At 40.6% G+C, this 22,444-nt stretch overlaps 1 protein-coding gene across 3 annotated transcripts; it reads right to left on the reverse strand.

The window, feature by feature from the left end:
- Positions 1 to 10,877: 10,877 nt before the first annotated feature.
- On the reverse strand, positions 10,878 to 12,778 carry LOC118560106. Of its 3 annotated transcripts, none has more exons than XM_036130829.1 (6): positions 12,397 to 12,778; positions 12,175 to 12,225; positions 11,739 to 12,086; positions 11,591 to 11,653; positions 11,303 to 11,392; positions 10,878 to 11,008 (listed from the first exon to the last, which is right to left on the reverse strand). In XM_036130829.1, the coding sequence occupies exons 1-6, from the start codon at positions 12,494 to 12,496 to the stop codon at positions 10,908 to 10,910; spliced, it is 753 nt and encodes a 250-aa protein (XP_035986722.1). In that variant the 5' UTR covers positions 12,497 to 12,778; the 3' UTR covers positions 10,878 to 10,907. The 3 variants fall into 3 exon arrangements, with proteins under 3 accessions (XP_035986722.1, XP_035986721.1, XP_035986720.1); XM_036130828.1 differs by having other exon boundaries at positions 10,878 to 11,005; positions 11,303 to 11,395; XM_036130827.1 differs by having other exon boundaries at positions 11,303 to 11,395.
- Between the last annotated feature and the right edge of the window lie 9,666 nt (positions 12,779 to 22,444).

Here is a 22,444-nt window from a genome sequence, read left to right on the forward strand (position 1 = left end):
AAACATGAAGACAGCACATGCACTATGATACAGTCTCCTCCTCCTTTGTGATTCTTCATAGTTTATCAACTCCCCTCTGTACTCCACCACAAAATCTCCTTTTTTAAAAGGAGTCGTGGCGAACACACCTCGTCCTAGACATATAGAAACTGTAAATTTCAGATCAGAACTCTACCATAGCTGACAGTGTTTCCTCTAACATTCAACAAGGGGGGTGCTCCATCAACCACATAACCCCCCCCCCCCCCCCCCCCCAAGAAGGTCAGGGTATGTAAATAAATTATTATACGTCTGTGCATAGTCACTGTTAGGCTAATTATTATTATTTTTTATTAATAGCGCCAGACCGCGGATAGTCAGCACAGTGTGCACAGTACAAAGTGTGCAGCCTCCTTTAAAGTTTTATCCTAGGCTAAATTATCTTTATTTTTAGCTCAGAGTCACCTTGGTTCACATGCAGGTAAACTCACAATCTCGCCAGGCAAGAGAGTCACAACATCCTTTTTACCTCCCTGGGTAAATGTTTCTGCGTGTTGTGAATGCACCCAGTTTGAGGATGTCTGCACTAAAAACTCCTTCCAAGTCGGGAGCACTGAGTGTCTCTATCCGTGAAGATGTCAATGGAGTCTGTTCTGATGGGGGAGCATGGGGTGGTGATTAAAGAGAAACTCTTAAATGAACAAGAATTATCCCAGTCAGAATTAGTATCGCTTGTGATGGGAGGGCGGGATCCAATGGGATAAATGCGTCCTTTGTCTGTTTTTTTTCTGTAAAAAAACATTTTTATTTCAAGTGGTGCATTGATTATTTCAATATACTGAGAATGTTTGCCTCATACAAATATAAGGATGATTACATCAGTTTAAACTCAATTATTATAAGCCTTAAGCTCAATGCAGCATGTTCCCTATGTACATGGCTCTATGGTTATTTTCAGGTGTCTTACAAACATATTGTTTTCTTTGATTCTCCCAAATCACCAAAGTCTGTCTGTTGGAAACAAAAATTCACCTTCCTGAGTTCATTGTTGAAATAAGATGGATGCTTTGTTTTGGGAAAACACATTTTTGTTGCTATATAGACCCTATAAATGGATCAGAAACAGATCCCAAATGTATTGAAATTAATATTCAATAAAAGGTATGCTGAAAAATATTATGAACTCTTGAAGAAGTGTGCCCCCTAGAATTTCTAGGGGGCACACTTGCTAGTATGAATTCGATGACTGCAAAATAACTTTTTCAAAAATACTTTTGTCATAATTTGTGGAAATCTCTGAATTGAGATAACTCTATGCACAGAAACCCACCTTTATAAGGATTGATGAACTTCACTTCCAACCTTCCTGTCTTGTCACTGGTCGTTGCTGCATGTTCAGCTGCATCGCGTTTAGGTGGTATTCTACGGTTTATTGATGTCATTATCCTGTTAAACACACAGTACTGTTATAATCATTTTATAACAATACCAATCTGTTCAAAGTCTACAACATTTTTAACTTGCAATAAAAGTCAAAATGGCGTCAGTCCTTCCAGGTCTATCACCGGTTCCTTCCACCATATTTGTAAGACGCATGCTTTTCTGAATATTATTTTCCTCATTAACTGTTTTAGTTTATGTATCTCTTAGACTACCATACAGTAATTATTGGAACTGCTTCAACCTAAACATAAAATAGTACGTCAGGTAACAAGAAAGTCATGCATAAAACACAATTGAGTCAATTTCAAAGACTCCATCTTGTTAAAAGGAAAAACTTCATCTAAACTCTCAGTTTTGCTTATAAAAGAGTAGTTTCATCGATTTAAATAAACCCGCTCAGCTAGTTTTACCACTTATTACATTCTTAAAAGAAATTGGTACACTTAACTACAGTTTATACGGTTTATATGACAGAATTGACTTACACTTCCATGTGGTGAAGCAACTGCTTAGCAACTGCTTGGTCCTTCGTAAGCTCATTTCAAAGGTGTGCTTCTTTTGGTAGTCAGCGCAGCCCCGGGTGGAGACAAGAAAAACAGAATCTACGTGCTTCCGCCCGTCTGGTGTGTCTGCGTTTGTAAATCCAAATGATTCGAGTATGTTTGTGAAGTAATTTAAAGGGACTGCGTGTTTGACCTGATGGGAGTAACTAATAAACTAAAGAGGTTTTTGAAACGTATATATTACTAAAGTAACGGGAATACAAAGAATTGAAAGCCAGGATTTCTTCTTCTTCTGCGTTGGCTTCAGCGGTGACACTAAGCTGGTCAGCTGGGAGACTGGTTTTGAGAGGCCTTTCATCTGGTTGCATGAATAGTACAATTGGAATCATAATTTCGACATGAATACTTTGTAGTATAAAAACCAATTAAAAACAATTAAATTGTGAATTCAATGATAGAAATACAAACTATTTCAGTTTTTAAAAGTCTACTAAGCAGCTTATCACAAAACTCAAAGAAAACATTAAGGAACAAAAAATACACGTCCTGAAACACAAACTAGAGCTTAAATTAATCAGCCTTTTCAGCCTATTAGCTATGCGATGTCAAAAAGAATTCCGCTGATCTCAAGAGGTTTATTAACATAATTAATTGCAAACACCTATTACCACCATGTCCTTCACCTGTACCTGGCACAGCTTTTAAGGTAGCTCATCCTCATCATCATCAGCCTCCTCTTCCTCCATCACTACTCATATGTCTCTTCCTCCTCCTCCCTCTCCTTCTAACTCCTATTCAATTCAATTCAATTCAATTTTATTTATATAGCGCCAATTCATGAAACATGTCATCTCAAGGAACTTTACAAAATCAAATCAATCAGATTATACAGATTGGGTCAGATTATACAGATTGGTCAAAAATTCTTATATAAAGGGAACCAATTAATTGCATCAAAGTCTTGACAAGCAGCATTCACTCCTGAAGAAGCGTAGCGCCACAGGGAGAGTCGTCTGCACTGTCCATGGCTTTGCAGCAATTCCTCATACTGAGCAAGCAGGACGCGACAGTGGAAAGAAAAACTCCCCATTAACGGGAAGGAAAAAACCTCCAGCAGAAGGTTGGCTCAGTACAGGGCTCAGTATGAACGGTCATCTGCCTCGACCAACTGGGGGTTAGAGAAGACAGAGCAGAGACACAACAAGAGAGACAAACAAGCACAGAAGCTCACATTGATCCAGTAATCTGTTCTACATTAAATGGTAATAGCAGGTGATTTCTTTCCCTGGATAATGTCACAGTTAACAGAACGCCAGACCAGGTGTACCTAGTATGAAGAAAAAAAGTGAACAAAAAGAAATGACAACAGTCATTTCAATGCAATGCAATGCAAGACTGGAGAACAGTAGAACTCAGTAGAGTGAGAAATATAGACCTTGATGTCCTCCAGTAGCCTAAGCCTATAGCAGCATAACTATAGAGGTAGCTCAGGGTAACATGAGCCACTCTAACTATAAGCTTTGTCAAAAAGTAAAGTTTTAAGATTAGTCTTAAAAGTGGACAGAGTATCTGCCTCACGGACCAAAACTGGGAGTTGGTTCCACAGGAGAGGAGCCTGATAGCTAAAGGATCTGCCTCCCATTCTGGTTTTAGAAACTCTAGGAACCACCAGCAAACCTGCAGTCTGAGAGCGAAGTGCTCTGTTAGGAACATACGGGGTAATCAGATCTCTGATATATGATGGAGTTTGATTTTTAAGGGCTTTATATGTTAGAAGAAGAAATTTAAATTCTATTCTTGATTTAAAGGTTTACAATGCAACCGGGGTTGATTTTCCAGCGAGGCTCCCCCAGAGGGCGAAAGTAAAAGTGCACTGTTGTAAAGATGCTCAGCTGTTCTCCTGGTTTCTCGGTCAAGCCAGGCGCGGTTGTTTTGAGCTTAGCAGACAGGCGAACGCAACGAAAAGTCGAAAAAACAGCAGTACAAACAATGACTAACACAGTGAAAGTATGAACATGCACACAGAGGGAGAGAAACCATTGCAATGTTACAATCGCATGAGCAGACACACGAGGTCCTTGTCAGCCTTGCAGCCTTCTTTTTCTTTTGGCTCTCACCATTCGGAAAAAGCTTGCCCGATGTTCACCCGTGTACGACTCCTCTCTCTGTCCAGAGCCCTTTTCCTCTTTCTTGCCTGCTCCGACATGGGCTTTCGCTGTTTTCTCGCTGGTTCCGCCATGATAACTGCACAAATATCGCCACTGCGCTAGCAACGAGCATGCCTTTCACTGGGGGCGTGTAGCAGTTCTCGCCGTAAAGCAAGACCGACTCTCGCGATGCACGAGACTTCTGAGCCTGTGGGTGCGAGCCGAGGGCGCCTGGGACATCGTCTTGGGAAAGTTTAATGGCTGTAAAGTCGGTCAAATCGCTGTTTCTGTTGCGCGTCTAATAGCTGGTTGCTACAGGCGTTCTCTACCTGTATGTCCTACCTAAGCGGCAAAAGGGGCGTTACTCTTGAGACGGTGACGTCACGTGCGCGGTACGCTATTGCAAGTACGGTATTTCCCCTACAGTCCACCAGGGCGGCCGAGAAAACTTTTGTTCGACCTGAAATGACTCATTTAATCATCCAAAACGGTATGGAACAGATTAATTAACTGAAAAATGTTGCATAATATGCCTTTAACAGGAAGCCAATGAAGGGAAGCTACAATTGGAGAAATATGATCCCTTTAATTGATTTTCAACTCTTGCTGCAGTATTTTGGATCTAAAGCTAATCTAGAGCTAAAGACTTTGAACTGCATTTTGTGGACTTCCTAATAGTAAAGAATTACAATAGTTCAGCCTTGAAGTAACAAATGCATGAACTAGTTTTTCAGCATCACGCCTGGACAGAATGTTTATAATTTTTGGCAATATTCCAGAGGTGAAAAAATGAAACTTCGGAAACCTGGTTAATATTGGGATTTAAACAACATGTCTTGGTAACAAAATAACACCAAGATTTTTTACTTTATTACCAGAGGCCAAGTTAATGCTATCCAGATTAAGTGATTGATTAAGAAGTTTATTTCTTGAGGACTCTGGTCCAAAGATTACAACTTCTGTCTTGACAGAATTGAAATGCAGAAAATTTAAAGTCATCCAGCTTTTGGTGTCATCAAGACATGACAGCAGTCGAAGTAAATGATTGGAATCATCAGGATTTATGGATAAATATATCTTAGTGTCATCAGCATAACAGTGGAAATTAATCCCATGTTGTCTGATAAATTTGCCAATCGGAAGCATATATATAGTAAAGAGAATTGGTCCAAGGACTGAACTCTGTGGTACTCCACAAGTGACCCTAGAGTTTGAAGATTTATTATTAAGATGAACAAACTGGAATCATTCCGACAGATAAGATTCAAACCAGCCTAATGCTTTCTCCTTAATCCCTACAGTATGCTCAAGTCTTTGTATGAGAATATTGTGATCAACTGTATCAAATGCAGCACTGAGATCTAATAGGACAAGTACAGACACAAGTCCATTATCTGAGGCCATGAGAATATGATTAGTGACCTTCACCAGAGCCGTTTCAGTGCTATAATGAGCTCTGAAGCCGTTGTAAATGTTCATAAAGTTGATTAGCAACTACTTTCTCAAGACTTTTAGATAAGAAAAGAAGATTAGATATAGGTCTGTAATTTACTAACTCGTCTTGATCAAGAGATGGTTTCTTAAGTAAAGGTTTAATAACAACTACTTTAAAAGCTTGTGGTACATATCCATCTACTAAGGTTAGATTAATCATGTCTAAAATTGCATCACTGATCAAAGGGAATATCTCCTTAAACAACTTGGCTGGGATTGGGTCCAACATACAAGTAGAAGGTTTAGATGAAGCTAAAATTTTAGATAGCTCAGAAAGCTCTACTGCTTCTAAACAGTTCAAACACTGCGCAGGTTCTAAAGATTCCTCCAACACTGCCTCACTTACTGAAGACGAGGTAGTCATGTTTGGAAGGATGCCAATTATGTTATTTTTAATGGAGTCAATTTTATTTATGAAAAATCCCATAAAATCATTACTGGAATGGGAATGGATGGATAAACAGAGCTGTGACCCTGAGTAAGTTTGGCAACTGTACTGAAAAGAAATCTAGGATTATTTTTATTCTCATCAATTAATGATGAAAAATATGCTGCTCTAACTCTGCGAAGGGTTAGAGCAGTTTAGCTAATCCTACCTAATCTGTCTTTCCAGATAAGGTAAGATTCCTCTTGGTGTGTAGAGCGCCATTTTCTCTCCAATTTCCTAACATTGTGCTTCAAGGAACGCAGCTCTGAATTAAACCAGGAAGCCAGCTTCCTGTGAGTAATCACCTTCTTTTTCAAAGGAGCTACATTGTTTAATCCAGAACAAAATGATGAAGTCACACCGTTAACAAAGGTTTCTACTTGTGAATGGGAAGAAACAACATTGCTGCCATCTGCAGGGCATTTCTGCAATACTGAGGATATTAAAAGGGGGACAGACTCTGTAAAGTTAGATATAGCATTATCTGATAAACATCTACTATAATGGAACCCTCTTTTGGGGGTGGAGAACTCAGTTAGATTAAACTCAAAGGTTATTAAAAATGGTCTGATAGAACAGGGTTGTGAGGAAATACTGTTAATTCTTCACAATCAATCCCATATGTCAGCACGAGGTCTAAAGTATGAAGCCAAGAGTGCGTCGGTTTAGACACATTTTGAGCAAAACCAATTGAATCTTAAGATAGTTTTAAAGGCTACAGTGAGGTTATCACATTCAGTGTCAACATAAATGTTAAAATCACCCATCATAATAACCACCATAATAGTCAGTATTTAACACCAACTCAGATAAGAAGTCTGACAACTGATCCTAAAACTGAGTGTAAGGGCCTGGTGGACGATACAAGGCAACAAAAAGAAGAAGTTTTATTGCTTTGCAGTTTGGATGAGGGAAACTGAGGGTTAGATGTTCAAAAGAACTGTAGTTAGTAATTGGCCTGGGACTAATTAATAAATCAGACTGAAAGATGGTTGCTACTCCTCCCCTCTTCCCATAGATCTGGGAATGTGGAAATTTAAATAATTGGATGGAGTTGACTCATTTATACTAACGTAGTCCTCTTGTAGCCAGGTTTTGTGAGACAAAATAAATCAATCTGATTATCAGAAATCAATTCATTAACTAAAAAAAGTCTTTGGGGGAGAGACCTTATATTTAATAGACCACATTTAATTGTTTTATTTTTTGGTTCAAAGTTAGCCTTATTGATTTTTATTAGATATTTTTGATTTGTTCCTTTTAGATCAGTTTTTGATCTATTCAGTTTTGGCCGTGGGAAAGACACCGTCTCAATAGGGTAATGGGTGGGTAACAGTACAGAAGCTGCAGAGATGTGTGTTAAACTACAACTCTATGACTGGCATTATTCTGTCCCTCTGCACAAATGGCAAGCCTTAAACTGGTCTCATCAACTACAAATAACGATAACAGTAATAATTATGAACATTATAATATTTATTTTGTCAGAACACATATTAAATAACAAAAAATAAGGAAAATACAAAACAAACAAGCACAGTAATGGAACTACTCAACTTATTCATATTTTTCTTGGGCAATTAAAAATACTTAATGAAGAAACACAACAGGAAAAGGATGTAGCCTATAGCTACTAAAATATTGTCGTCTGAACACTCTCTCCTGTAATTTCATCTGTGTACCGAACCTGAAACTGTCTCAACTTCGACCTGTATTTCCCTCTGGCGTTTCACTGATACAGCTCTGGTGAAGGTCACTAATGATATTCTCATGACCTCAGATAATGGACTTGTGTCTGTACCTGTCCTGTTAGATCTCAATGCTGTGTTTGATACAGTTGATCACAAAATTCCCCTTGAAAGACTTGTTTGTTCATTTTCAAACTCTAGAGTCATTTGTGGAGTACCACAGGGTTTAGTCCTTGAGCCAATTCTATTTACTTTGTATATGCTTCGAATTGGCAAAGTTATCAGACGGCATGAGCTTATTGAACTTTATTGATCTCACAATGGAGAAATTCACTTCTGCATCTTATCCCATCCCCTTGGGGAGCAGTGGGCTGCCACTGTGCGGCGCCTGAGGAGCAATCAGGAGTTAAGGGTTTTGCTCAGGAACCCAGAGTGGCAGTCTGTGGGAGTTGAACTCAGAACATCTGGGACCCAAGCTCATTGCTCTAACCACTAGACCACCACTCCCCTCCACTGTTATGCTGATGACACTCAGCTATATTTATCCATAAATCCTGATCAATATAATCAATTAATTTAACTACAGGCATGCCTTGATGACAACAAAACCGGGATGACTTTAAATGACCTGCTTTTAAATTCTGACAAGACAGGAGTTGTAATCTTTGGACCAGAGTCCTAAAAAATAAACTTCTTAATCTGGATGGCATTAAATTGGCCTCTGGTAATGTAGTAAAAGATGTTGGTGTTATTTTTGAACAAGACATGTTATTTAAAACCTATATTAAACAGGTTTCCAGAGGTTGCCTTTTTTACCCCCGGAAATATTGCCAAAAATAGAAATATTCTGTCTAGGGGAGATGCTGAAAAACCTGTCCATGCATTTGTTATTTCATGGCTGAACTATTGTAATTCTTCACTATCAGGAATTCCACAAAATGCAATTTAAAGTCTTTAGCTGATCCAAAATGCTGCATCAACAGTTTTGATGAAAATCAACAATAGAGATCATATTTCTCCAATTGTAGCTTCCCTTCATTGGCTTCATGTTGAATCAAGAACAGAATTTAAAATTCTCCTTCTCACATACAAAGCACTTAATAATCAAGCTCCATCATATATTTGAGTTCTGATTACCATATATGTTCCTAACAGAGCACTTTTCTCATAGACTGCTAGTCTATTGGTGGTTCCTAGAGTTTCTAAAAGTAGAAGGGGAGGCACATCTTTTAGTTATCAGGCTCCTCTCCAGTGGAACCAACTCCCAGTTTTGGTCGGTAAGGCACACACCCTGTTTACTTTAAGACAAAGCTTAAAACTATCCTTTTTGACAAAGATTATAGTCAAAGTGTCTTAAGTTACCCTGAGCTATCTCTATAGTTATGCTGCTGTAGGCTTAGGCTGCTGGAGAACATTAGGGTCTATTTCTCTCTGCTGAGTTCTCCTACTAATCTCAAATTTGCATTGTTCGTTGTCATTTCAGCTTTTAACTTTTTGTTGTAATTTTTTTCCTTCATAGTAGGTACACCTGATCTGGCGTTCTGTTAGGTGTGACATCATCTAGGGAAGACAAACCACCCGCGATTACCATATAACATGGAAAAGATTCCTGGATCAACGTGTGCTTCTCTGCATTTTTTGACTCTCTTATTGTGTCTGCTCTCTCTTTTCTAACTCCCAGTCAATTGAGGCAGATGACTGTTCACACTGAGCCTGGTTCTGTACGTGTTATTTCCTTCCTGTTAAAGGGGGGTCTTCCTTTCCACTATCGCTTCATGCTTGCTCAGTATGAGGGATTGCTGCAAAGCCATGGACAAAGCAGACGACTGTCCCTGTGGCTGTACGCTCCTTTAGGAAGAGTGAATGCTGCTTGTCAAGACTTGATGCAATCTACTGGGTTTCCTTAGATAGGACATTTTTTGACTAATCTGTATAATCTGATCCAATCTGTATAATCTGATTGAATTTGACTTTGGAATGTGTCTTTAGGTGACATGTTTCATGAATTGGAACTATATAAATAACATTGAATTGAATTATTACCTATTGTCACAAAAAAACTAAACAGAAGGGTTTCCCAGACGGTAATGTAAGGCTGGCCGACCACCAGGTTTAACTTGTGCTGGACTAACCGTCGCATGTTTATTTATTTTAAATAGATTTTTATAAGCCAGTATCAATTATAGCAAAGACAGGTAAAGCTTTACAGTTTTGCACTCTCAGGATCTGGAGATGCTGCTGGGCCTTCCTCACCACTGCCATGGAATTTGCAGTCCAAGAGAGGTCATCATATCCAGATTAACATTATAGCAGTTTCAGTAATATGCTACTACCATGTCATAAATGTAAAGATTTTTTACTCTTTTGCAAGAATAAACAATTACCTCAGAGTGACAATAGCTAAAAAAAAAAAACATCAGTGTTGTGTATTGAACTGGTTTTAGTTCTTACCCGTTTTGACCAATAATTTAAAAGTTTTATGTGATAAACGTAACACTGAGAAAGTTAATAATCAATATGCAATCATGCCAATGGTTCCAATATATATGCAAAGGTTATAAATAACCAAAAAGGAAATGTTAAAAAGGCATTAAAATAGATTTTTTTGAAATACAAAGAAAGATTTTTCATTTGTCCCAACAATGCCACCAGAGCAAGATTGGTGTGTGATGTGTAAGTGTGCGTTCCTGCAGTACCTCAACCTACCACTAAAGGGCGGTACCGAGTAGACAATCTGATACACACTTAAGCACACTATGTTGGTTTTTGTGTATTTTAGAGACCACCCTAAAAATTTGTCAGAGTATCATATTGAACTTCCTTTGATCGAATCTATTAAAAACTTAGTGGGGACTAGGTTTTTGGTCCCCACAAAAAATTTGGTCCCCACACTGTGAGTGTGCTATCAGGTGTTGGTCCCCTCAATGTAGCAAACACAGACACACACACACACACACACACACACACACACACAGAGGTTAACACTGCCATACTTTGTAAAATGTCCTGACTTCAAAGGTTAAAAACCTGTGATGGTCCCCATTAAGATGGTAGAACATGCACACACACACACACACACACACACACACACACACACACACACACACACAGAGGGAAGGAGGCCTTGGATATTTTCGAACCTTGCAGAACAGTAGTTTAAACTTTAAGAGTGTAAATAAAGAAATAATAAATTAACTATTAAGTTAATTAATGAAAAAAAACTGTATTACTCACCGTCTGAAGAGGTTGCTGGCAGATCAGTTTGAGGTGCGTTAGGGGGTTGTATCTCTGCACCTTCAGCACCGTTTTCCCTCAGGAGGGCTGCTTCTGTTAAGAAAGAAAGACGGAGCTTTTTAATGGAGCGAATTACACGCATACAATGATTGCAGCAGAAATAAACACACACACACACACACACACACACACACACACACACACACACACACACACACACACACACACACACACACACACACACTGAAAGAGTGAGAAACTGAAACATACAGAGGGAGGGAGGTTTTTGAACCGTGCAGAACAGTAGTTTAAACTTTAAGAGTGTAAAAAAAAGAAATAATAAATTAACTATTAAGTTAATTAATGAAAAAAAACTGTATTACTCACCGTCTGAAGAGGTTGCTGGCAGATCAGTTTGAGGTGCGTTAGGGGGTTGTATCTCTGCACCTTCAGCACCGTTTTCCCTCAGGAGGGCTGCTTCTGTTAAGAAAGAAAGACGGAGCTTTTTAATGGAGTGAATTACACGCATACAATGATTGCAGCAGAAATACATAAAAAAGATTAAAAAAATAAAATAAAAAATGCATCACACCGGGGAATCGAACCCACGTAAAACTAGAGCGGAAACTGCGTGTTAACGTAGCACGCCACATGAATGTCCCACAAATTACCTACCGTATGATGTAGTCTCCCGCTGGTCTTGAACCGTCTGAACTGAAGTTTCAACGCTCAGTGTGACTGTCAATGGCATACAGTGAGAACATGAAACGGGGCTGGTTGAGAAACATAAAATCGATAGTTTCAGAGTTATAAAGAAACTTACGATTGGTATGGTTTGCTGGTGGAATCGTTGCTTGTGGTACATCCGTTTGGACTTGGTTGTTTTGCAGGGTGGGTGTTTGTGCTACAAACAGCTGGCGAGGTTGAATACCCGCTACCGCTGAGTGGAGGAAGAGAGGTTGGCGAACCGGCGGCGGTGTACGCAGATCAATGACTTTATCTGTTTCTTGTTTAGGGGTAGACGTATTTTGCGAGGCAAAGTCCTGGCGGGTTTTGCTTCGGGACGGGCGGTTTTTCAGTGTAAGTTTGCTCTCTGGCCGGGTTCTTTGCGGCTGAGCCTGGTGAACACCGTGCTGTAGGTAAGGATTACCGCTCGTCTCATCAAAAAAACCTAAAACAATAAAGATAAAATGGTTAAAACAACGTATTAGTATCTTTAAATACTTTAGATACTTTATCTTTATGAAAGCAAATCCTACCGTAGTTGAACGGTGTTAAAAGTACATTTTCTTGCTCCACACCTGTGAGGTCTGAAAAATAATTAAACATATATTGTTACACAGCCGAAAAGCGTAAGGGGGGATTCCCCAAGTGACATTACTACGGTATCACATGATCAGTGGCGTCATAGGGGGGATTCCCACACCGTATATTCAACATATAACTTAAAACATCGTTAGAATATATTCATTAGAACTTACCAAAGAAGCGTATGCCATGTTGTGGGTTGGAGCTTGCGTTCTGACCCTCGGGGTGGATCAGAGCGTTAGTGAGGAGCGAAGCTGAAGAGGTTTCTTGCATGATCTCGAGTGATGACTACCTTGCACCGAATGAGCATCTTTATACATTTCTGGTACTGAGAGGATGCGTTTACCGAGAGAGTCGTGACTTCCAGCGGTATACTAAGTTTTACCGAGGCCCCGGATACCTCGACCTGCGCGGAGCAGTGTCTTATTCAGATAAGTTGAAACGCTTTCCTGTTCTGCTAACTAACAATGGCCTGGTGTGTGGCGCACTGAGCAGCGATGGTCAGTGGCTTATTGAGATAAGGGGGAGGTTTCCTGCTCGGCTCCCTAGCTGACCAGGAAGTGTAGTGTCCATCCACTGATCTGCGCTGAGCAGACACTCTGTTGATGAAGATAACAGAGAGGCTCGGTGTTTGTGTTTATTAACTAACAATGAAAGGATGTCATGCTCGTTGAAAGGAAGGTTTTGCTGTTGTGTGAAAATGATAAGATAACGCCCTGCACGAATTTGCTGACTGCAAGTCAGCAAAGATCGATATTGTCCCCCTTCCTGCAGTGCCACACATGTGTTTTGACACAGCTCCTCCCCTCCTCTACAGAACTCGTGAAATTTAGGTCGTGACCCAAAAACCTGTGGTCAGTAAGACACTGTCCACCGTAGTATGAGGACGCTCCAAACCTTTAGTTTGGAGGGAGGACTGACTTGAGCTTTATATCAGGATTAAAGATTAAGGATTCTCTATTTCAGCGCAATCACAACGGTGCGGGAAGGAGGTTTTTTCCACGTAGAGTGTGGCTGGTCTGCTGCTGAGCGTTAGATTGAGTGCGTATAAGATACATTAATTGCGTGTGTACAACCGAAATAAATAGATATAATTATAAAGTGAATTGTATTATAATTAATATCATCATTTAATATGGGTGGTATGCTGCTGCTAAGCATCAGATTGAGCGTGTATAAAAATTAAATAACTGAATGTGGATAAAAATTAAATCATTGGATGTGTATAAGATAAATTAAATAACTGGATGTGGATAAACTGAATTAAGTAGCTGGATGTGTATTAAAGGAATCATTAGACATACTTAAATAATCACGATAATAAAGTTAATAACTATATTAATAATAATAATAATATCGTATTAATGACAATAATATAATATGGGTAAGGCAGGAAATCAAAGGGAGGCCGGATATCAAGAGGGGCCAGAAATCGAGGGAGGCCGGAAGTCAAGGGAGGCCGGAAATCGAGGGAGGGGGGCCGGAAATCAACGGGGACCGGAAATGGGGAGGGGGGACCGGAAATCAAAGGGGAGACCGGAAATCAAAGGAGACCGGAAATGATTAGGGTCATTAATCACCCGTCAATTAAAAAGTGACAGACCATTATACACTATAATCTCTCGCAACCACTGCTTGCACTTTGCCGGGTAGAAGGCGACGTGGATTTGAAGTTCTTTTAAGATGAACCCAGGATGCTGATTGGGTTTTGTGGAGGAGCGGTTCAAAGCTGATTGGCTTGCATCAAAGGTGGATGAGCCTCTGATTGGATGGAGGTAAGCAATAGAGTTTCTTCAATTGAACTTCCGCCTAAGCTTCATGTTACAGCTCATAAAAAACCCAAGACCCAAGCTTACATGTAAGCTTGAGTCTTGGGTAGTTAAATCAGTTGTATCGAAACTAATTATTATGAAATAAATTATTGCTGTAATTTGATTCTTTTAGTAACTTGTTATAATCTCAGATTTTGGACAGGAGTAATACTGGTGTAGCCTCAGTGTGCTTGTGTGATGTTGCTCACAGAGGTCCAGTGAGTGCTCAGACACATGAAGAATTAGAGGGAACGTGTCCGCCTACCAGGTTGGTTTTAGTCAATTATCAAATTAAAATGTAAACAGCAGATGTCATGAGGAACCACAAGAAGGTAGGCTAGTCAAGACACTTCTTGCTGTTCTTCTTTCAAAGATGAAGTTGTGGATTCTGTCAAAACAGATTTTATAGCAGCAGCTACACGTGCGTTCTCTTGTGCTGCCATAAACATGTCATGTTTATGTTGGTTTGGGCTAGTCAGCTCTTGCTTTCATTACAAATGGTTGAAACCTGTGCAGTACAAGATGGATTCTTGTATGTGTGTGTGTGTGAACACACAAATTAATTTTGCAGACAAGGTTACAATAAAGTATGAATGTGAATTCAACTTTGGATGAACTAAAAAATAAGAAAACTATGTAATTTCTGACATCTCTATGGGAGGGTTCTGTAGATTTTGTTGTTTTTTTAGTCAGACAGCACTTGTGAAAAAGCTAAGCTAGGACTCTAAACAATATAATAAATGCTTGGGTGCCATGGGAAATGTATTATATGTAACAACTCCTCTAGTTTTAAATGTCTGAGTCCTGCTGGATTATTTACAGACCAAATACTGCTTTCTTCAAGGGAGAGTTTTTTAATATATATCCATTGATTCACTATATTAGCTTTCCATGCAAGGTTGCAGGGGAGGTGGGGCATATTTCCAGCTGTCATTGGGTGAGAGGCGGGTACACCCTGCACAGGTCACTAATCTGTCATAGGGCAACATAGAGGACACCGGGAAAAAAAAAAAAAAAACATCCACACACTTATATCTGACAGCAATGTGACAAACATGGAGCTTAAGTGAAAATTCAGACTGAAGAAACTCTATTGCCTACCTCCATCAATCAGAGACTCATCCGCCTCCGACGCAAGCCAATCAGCTGTGAACTGCTCCTCCTCGAAGCCAATCAGCATCCTGGGTTCATCTTAAAAGAACTCCACATCCTTGTCTCGGCCTTCTCCTCAGCGAGCAAGCGGTAGCTGCGCGTGTCTGGTTTGGACTCTGATGACCGGATTCAACGCACCTCCATCCCCTTCTCCACCATCGTAGCACAGCTCCGCCTGGCTTTCCTACGGTCCTCCTTCAATCTCGTCCCTATCAGAGTGTAATTCCTCCTGGACTCTTATGGAATTCCCAGTCACTCCTTAAAACGGTCCGGCAGAAGACTGCCATGTTGAGCCTGGTTCTGCCAGAATTTTTCCTCTCCACAGTCGCTTCATGCTTGCTCATCATGGACAGTTCATGCAAACCTGTGTTTATCTAAGTTGGACATTTAGCTCAAACAGATCATCATACGGACTGAACAAACTTTATTTATCTCCACTCCACCACCAGTTTCAGGCCTGGGGGGAAATATCTCTACTCTCATACGCCTGCTTATGCATATTAAAGTATAATTCAGCGTGAATTTTTCCTGCCGAGGTCTGAGCGCCAAACTCTTAAAATATTGTATCAATAAAATTCTTCTAATTGCCTTTTCTTTCTGTGTGAGTTTTTCAGATTGAAATTATTTTTGGCTGTGTGAGGAAAGTGGAGTACCCGAAGAGAACCCACACATACAATTTCCAAGTAGAAAGACCCCAGGCCAGGATTGAAATCAATGGCCATGTTCCTTCAAGTTAACAGTGCTACCAACTGCTCAACTATGAAGCCCCCCTTTTAACAGCATGGTGTAACAGTTATTATGCCCCTTCCCCCCTTGAATATTTTGTAATAAGGGTTATGTTCTTCAGTATTAATTATAATCTGTGTATTTACATGCATGTTTATGACTGTAGTTTCCTTGCATAGGGGTGATTATGGTCAGGAAAGGCTCTGAGAGCAGCCTTAGATCCTTAGTATGTGTACATGCTGTGCAATAGACTGAGTGGGACATAGCACAGATCCAGAAATGAAGGGCAGCTATTATGGACACATTGCGTGCAGCACCTCCGTTTTGCAAATTTGTGCCGTGATAATAGCTGGTAAATCATTGTGAGTGGCAAGAGCAGCTCATTCAGCGCAGGTCTTGGAACATTTTATGTCTAATTTTTGAACGGCATCGAAGAATCCTGCACATACAGGAAGTGCAACAAATTTGCTAACTTCTTTACAAAGAAAATCCAAAAGATTACAGGGGCAGTCTGTACATGCATATCAAGTTCAGGACCAAAGCAGTCTCCTCTTGACAAAATGTCCCAATTCAGCCAAATAACTACAAAAGCTCCTCCTGCTGTCTTGATGTTCCACCCACAGCTTTTTTTAACAAGGTTTTGCCTGTCATAACATCTAATTTGACTCAGCTAATAAACACATCCGGTCTCTCAGGTGTTTTTCCCTAGTTTCTAAAAAAGCTGTTGTTAAACCACTGTTGAAAAAGAACAAACTATCACTGCAGAACTACATGCCCATCTCAAACATCCCCTTTATCAGTAAGATTATTGAAAAGCTGTGTTTGAACAATTAAACACCTTCTTAACCATGACCAGCTGCTTTGATATTTTCCAGTCAGGCTTTCATGTTGACCATGGTACAGAGACCGCCCTTGTTAGGGTGTTTAATGGTGTTTAAATCAAAACATGTGCAAGGGCCTTTAAATTGTCTCTCACTTCAGTTCTGTGGACTACACAATCATAAGGAAGACTGCTGACCTGACAGATATCTAAAAGATGACTACTTTGCACAAGGAGGGCAAGACACAAAATGTAATTTCTAAAGAGGCTGGCTGTTCACAGAGCTCTATGTCCAAGACCAGACAAATGGAAGGAAAATATATGGTAGAAAAAAGTGCACAAGCAATAGGGATGACTGCACCCAGGAAAGAATTGTGAAACAAAACCCGTTCAAAAATGTCGGGGAGATTCACAAAGTGAATATGGTCAGGAAAGGCTCTGAGAGCAGCTGATGACACTCAGCTATATTTATCCATAATCCTGATGAATCCAATCAGTTACTTCGACTGCAGTCATGTCTTGATGACATCAAAAGCTGGATGACTTTAAATTTCCTGCATTTAAATTCTGACAAGACAGAAGTTGTAATATTTGGGCCAGAGTCTTCAAAAAATAAAGTTCCTAATCAATCACTTAATCTGGATGGCATTAACTTGGCCTCTGGTAATAAAGTTAAAAATCTTGGTGTTGTTTTCGACCAAGACATGTCATTTAAATCCCAACTGAGAGTTTCCTTTTTTCACCTCCGGAATATCGCCAAAATTAGAATATTTCTGTCCAGGGGTGATGCTGAAAAACTAGTCCATGTATTTGTTACTTCAAGGCTGGACTATTGTAATTCTTTACTATCAGGAAGTCCACAAAATGTAGTTCGAAGTCTTCAGCTGATCCAAACTGCTGCGGCAAGAGTTCTAATGAAAATCAACTAGAGGGATCACATTTCTCCAATTTTAGCTTCCCTTCATTGGCTTCCTGTTAAATCAAGAATAGAATTTAAAATTCTTCTTCTAACGTATAAAGCCCTTAATAATCAAGCTCCATGATATATCAGAGCTCTGATTATCCTGTATATTCCTAACAGAGCACTTTGCTCTCAGACTGCAGGTCTGCTGGTGGTTCCTAGAGTCTCTAAAAGTAGAATGGGAGGCAGATCCTTTAGCTATCAGGCTCCTCTCCTGTGGAACCAACTCCCAGTTTTGGTCCATGAGGCAGACACCCTATCTATTTTTAAGACTAATCTTAAAACTTTCCTTTTTGACAAAGCGTATAGTTAGAGTGGCTCATGTTACCCTGAGCTACCTCTATAGTTGTGCTGTGATAGGCATAGGCTACTGGAGGACATCAGGGTCTAATTTTCTCGCTCTACTGATTTCTACTGTTCTTCAGTCTACTGTTCTCCAGTTTTGCATTGTATTACATTGAAATGACTGTCGTCATTTCAGCTTTTAACTTTTTGCTCTCTCTCTTTTTCTTCATAGTAGGCACACCTGGTCTGACGTTCTGTTAAACTGTGACATCATCCAGAGAAGACGGCTCATCCGCTACTACCATATAATGTAAAACCGATTACTGGATCAATGTGTGCTTCTGTGCTTTTTTTGTCTGTCTTGTTGTGTCTCTGCTCTGTCTTCTGTAACCCCCAGTCGGTCGAGGCAGATGACCGTTCATACTGAGCCCGGTTCTGCTGGAGGTTTTTCTTTCCCGCTAATGGGTGGTATTTATTTCCACTGTCGCTTCATGCTTGCTCAGTATGAGGGATTGCTCAGTATGAGGGATAGCTCTACGCTTCTTCAGGAGTGAATGCTGCTTGTCGGGACTTTGAAGCAATCAATTGGTTCCCTTATATAGGACATTTTTGACCAATCTGTATAACCTGACTGATTTTGACTTTGTAAAGTGCCTCGAGATGACATGTTTCATTAATTGGCGCTATATAAATAAAATTGAATTGAATTAAATGTATGTGGCAACATTTTGTGTCTCAAAATTTAACCATTGACCACTGTGCATCTTTTTAATTGTTTTAGATGTGTAATTTTTTTTTATTCGTATTATACAGCACTTTGTGAGTTTTTGAAAGATGATATATAACCTTTACTGCACTTTGAGTTCAGTTTTCTTATATTAATGTTGACCCTTGGAGTTTGTAGTTTAACTATCTTAGTTTTTGGTCAAGTCAATCAGTTATCACTCCCCCCCCCAAAAAAAATAAATAAATAAATGAATAAATAAATAAAATGCTGCATTGCTTTCATTGAATTATTCATCAGTTCCTTGTTCCATGGATCACCCTTCTTTGCATTTAAAGATAACTTTTGCTGTCTTCTTCACTTACCAACCCCTGTACAAGGCCTGAACCGTACTTCTGCACCTGGCACAGAGTGGAGGCACCACAAGCGGTGTGGGAGGAAACAAAAGAGGGGCAGGTGCAGAGGTATCTGAGCCAGGCTAAAAACTGGCCCTCACAGGCTGGCCATCCCATCAATCGTGCTGGCCAACGTACACTCTCTGGACAATAAAAAGAACTAAATACAGCTCTTAAGGAATACACAGAGGAACGTGAGGGACTGCTGTGTATTTGTGTTTGGGGAAACATGGCTTAACAGCAATGTCCCGGACTGCGCCACTCAGCTCGAGCGGCTATCATGCTGCCGAGCGGACAGAGCCCTCGTCAAGGGAGGTAAAACGCAAGGGGTGTGGGGGGGCTATGTGTTACATCAATAATGCATGGTGTAGGGATGTTGTTGTGGTGAACAAGCACTGCTCGCCACTAGTGGAGCTCTTAATTATTAAGTGTCACCCATTCAACCTGAGTGGGAATTTGCAGCTGTTGTGATCATTGCAGGGAACATTCCTCCAAACTTCAACTACAACTGGAGTGAGGCTCTGAATGAGCTCTACCACCACATCAGTGAGCAGCAGACAGCCCAGCCAGATGCTCTCCTCATCTTGGTGGGGATTTTAATCATGCTAATCCCAAACCTGTGTTTCTAAAACTACAACAGTACATAGACTTTGCAACTCGGGGTAACAACACTCTGGACCAAGTTTACACCTTTCAGAGAAGAGCTTACATGGCTTCCCCCTCCCCCACCTTGGTGCCTCAGACCACATCACTGTCATGCTAATGCCAGCATACAGACCACTGGTTAAAGTCACCAAACCAGTTCGGAATTGGGTGCGAGTGTTGCCAGAAGAGGCTGTAGAGGCACTTCAGGACTGTTTTAATACCATAGACTGGAAGGTGTTAGGGCAAGCTGCCTCCCTCAACTCCACCAACCTCCAGATGTTAGGAATACTGCTGGAGAACTCTGTATTCAGCCAGACATAGAGCTTGGTTTGTTTATTAAAGTTTATTCAACAATGTGAATAATCACATAACAGAAGGTGCAGACCAGTGACCCACCAGAACAGGCAGTGCAAGCAGCTGGACCTCACAGAAAACAGGGCAGAAGCTGAGCAGCATGCAGGCAATGTAACTTAGTGGGGGCTGAACACGGGGTAAAGATTCCAACAGGCTGAGCACATATAAACTGAGAGTGACAAGGCGGCAGTGCACATGAGGCAAGACGAGGCATTCTGGCAGTGAGTGGATGAAAGAGGCAGGTAGGCAGGTGAACAGAGTTTACAGTAATTAGTGGCTACAGGTGGGGCTGATCTGGGCTGATTGACTGGAGACAGGTGACTGAGGAGTGGACTGAGCTGACTGGATGGGGGCAGATGGCTGATTGCTGAGGGGATTGAAAGCTAATTAGTCCAGAAAACTCAAAAACAAATAACCAAAAACTCCAAAAGATTCAAAGTCCCCACCGCAGACCTTTGACAGTTAAACCTCTCTGCTAAACAAACTGAGCAGGTTCTTCGCACGCTTTGAGGCATATAAATCCCCCCCCCCCCCCCATTTGACCTCTTGGTCAAACAATCTCTCCTGGAATGGGGAGAAGACAAAAGAGTTTGTTGTGGATTACAGGCGAGCGCACACCCAACACTCCTCTCTGACCGTCAACGGTGCTACTGTGGAAAGCATTAACAGCACAAAGTTCCTGGATGTGCACACCTAAGAGGATCTCTCCTGCACCACCTCACCACTAGCCAAGAGGGCTCACCAAAGCCTCCACTTCCTCCACAAACTAAGAAAAGCTGCCACCCCACCCCACCCCCAACCTGTGCAACTTCAACAGGGGGACAATCAAGAGTGTCCTGTCAAGCTGCATCACAGTGTGATACAGCACCTTCACTGCATCCAGCCGCAGGTCCCTGCAGCACATCATCAGAGTAATGGAGAAGATCACAGGCAGCTCCCTTCCACCACTCCAAGAACAGTACAAAGCCCGCCTCACCCGCAAAGCCATCCGTATTGCAGGAGATCCCATCCACCATTCATGCAGCCTTTTCAGCCTGCTGCCATCAGGGAGGAGACTGCGTAGTCTCCAGGCTGGTCTCCAGGACCAGCCAGCTGAGGGACAGCTTCCATCACAAGGCTGTCAGGGCACTCAACTCCCTTTCTGCTCTGCCTCAAATCCTCCTTTTGCCACACACACACACCTAACCCCTGCACTGTAGCCCTGCATTGAAATGCCCTCCTCCCCCAACACTCTGCTCTTTTTCTGTCTATGCATCATGCATTTTAACCAGTTATACTGGTTGTCATTACATACTGCTTTCTATTTAATTCCTGCAACAACAATCTGTTATTTGTATACATATTCATACTGCATTTTTCCCTGCACATGATAGCAAATAGTTTATACTTTTCTACTTGCATCTTTCTACTTTTGTAATCACACTTGCATTTATATAGATTTAAAAATGACTATCATAAAAAAGAGCAATGCAAATATGTTTATTGGTGAGCGCTGACTCTTATAGTTTAAAAATTAGTACTGGTATCTATCTATCTATCTATCTAGATATAGATATATAGATATAAATAGATAGATATATCGATATATGTAGATCTATACAGCTATAGATATATAGATAGATACATAGATAATTTAAACACTGATAAACTGTAAAATACTTCCTACTCTGGAGTTGTTGCTTTGTCAATTTCTATTCATGGCAGCACAGTGCAGATGCGATGGCATGCAAAATATAGTTATCACCTCTGCGCTTCTAAGTAGATTGTGTTCTCTTGAGAGTTTCAGTTCACCGTTTTCTTCTCTGCTCTGTGTCTCTGTTATTTTTTTCACCTGTATAATCTGGGTCATCCGGATATTTTCTTGTCTCCTAAAAGAGTAATCTTCACCAATTTGATCAGTTGTCCTACTGTCTTGTAGTTTTGAAATGGTAGAGGCAGAATAATAAATTGTGGTCAATCAGGCAGACTGATATAACATTCACTTAGTGGCATATAGATATGGGCCATATATGCAGTTAGCCAGGGCTGCACTAAAAGAGGGTATTTCCAAAAGCACCCTAATTAGGAAAGTATTCACCATGAACATGTTTGCTTTTATGTTTGTGCAAGTCCCCACTGTGTTGAGTAGGTACCCATTGCTTCTAAGAATAGAAAACTTGTGCAGTATTTGATGTCAGTCAAGCTGAGCTCATGTTGAGGGAAGTGTAAGTTACTCTGTTTCTGAGTGCTACCTTTAGCTATGCAAAACCAGGAAATGTGAATAAATTATCTTTTCACAAAATGTGCTATAGTAGGCTTTGGCGGTTCTTGATGAAGTAGGTTACTGTTGCAAGAACTGCTGCTGAGGC

This window comes from Fundulus heteroclitus, unplaced genomic scaffold (assembly GCF_011125445.2).
Source record: "Fundulus heteroclitus isolate FHET01 unplaced genomic scaffold, MU-UCD_Fhet_4.1 scaffold_388, whole genome shotgun sequence".
Classification (NCBI taxonomy): Eukaryota; Metazoa; Chordata; class Actinopteri; order Cyprinodontiformes; family Fundulidae; genus Fundulus; species Fundulus heteroclitus.

What these genes read in the sequence shown, in the direction of transcription:
- LOC118560106 (XM_036130827.1), bottom strand. Translation starts at nt 12,496, where the DNA reads ATGCAAGAAACCTCTTCAGCTTCGCTCCTCACTAACGCTCTGATCCAC. An exon ending in ACATGGCATACGCTTCTTTG is followed by an intron (nt 12,226 to 12,396) that starts GTAAGTTCTAAT and finishes ATTATTTTTCAG; the next exon opens with ACCTCACAGGTGTGGAGCAA. An exon ending in TTTAACACCGTTCAACTACG is followed by an intron (nt 12,087 to 12,174) that starts GTAGGATTTGCT and finishes TTATTGTTTTAG; the next exon opens with GTTTTTTTGATGAGACGAGC.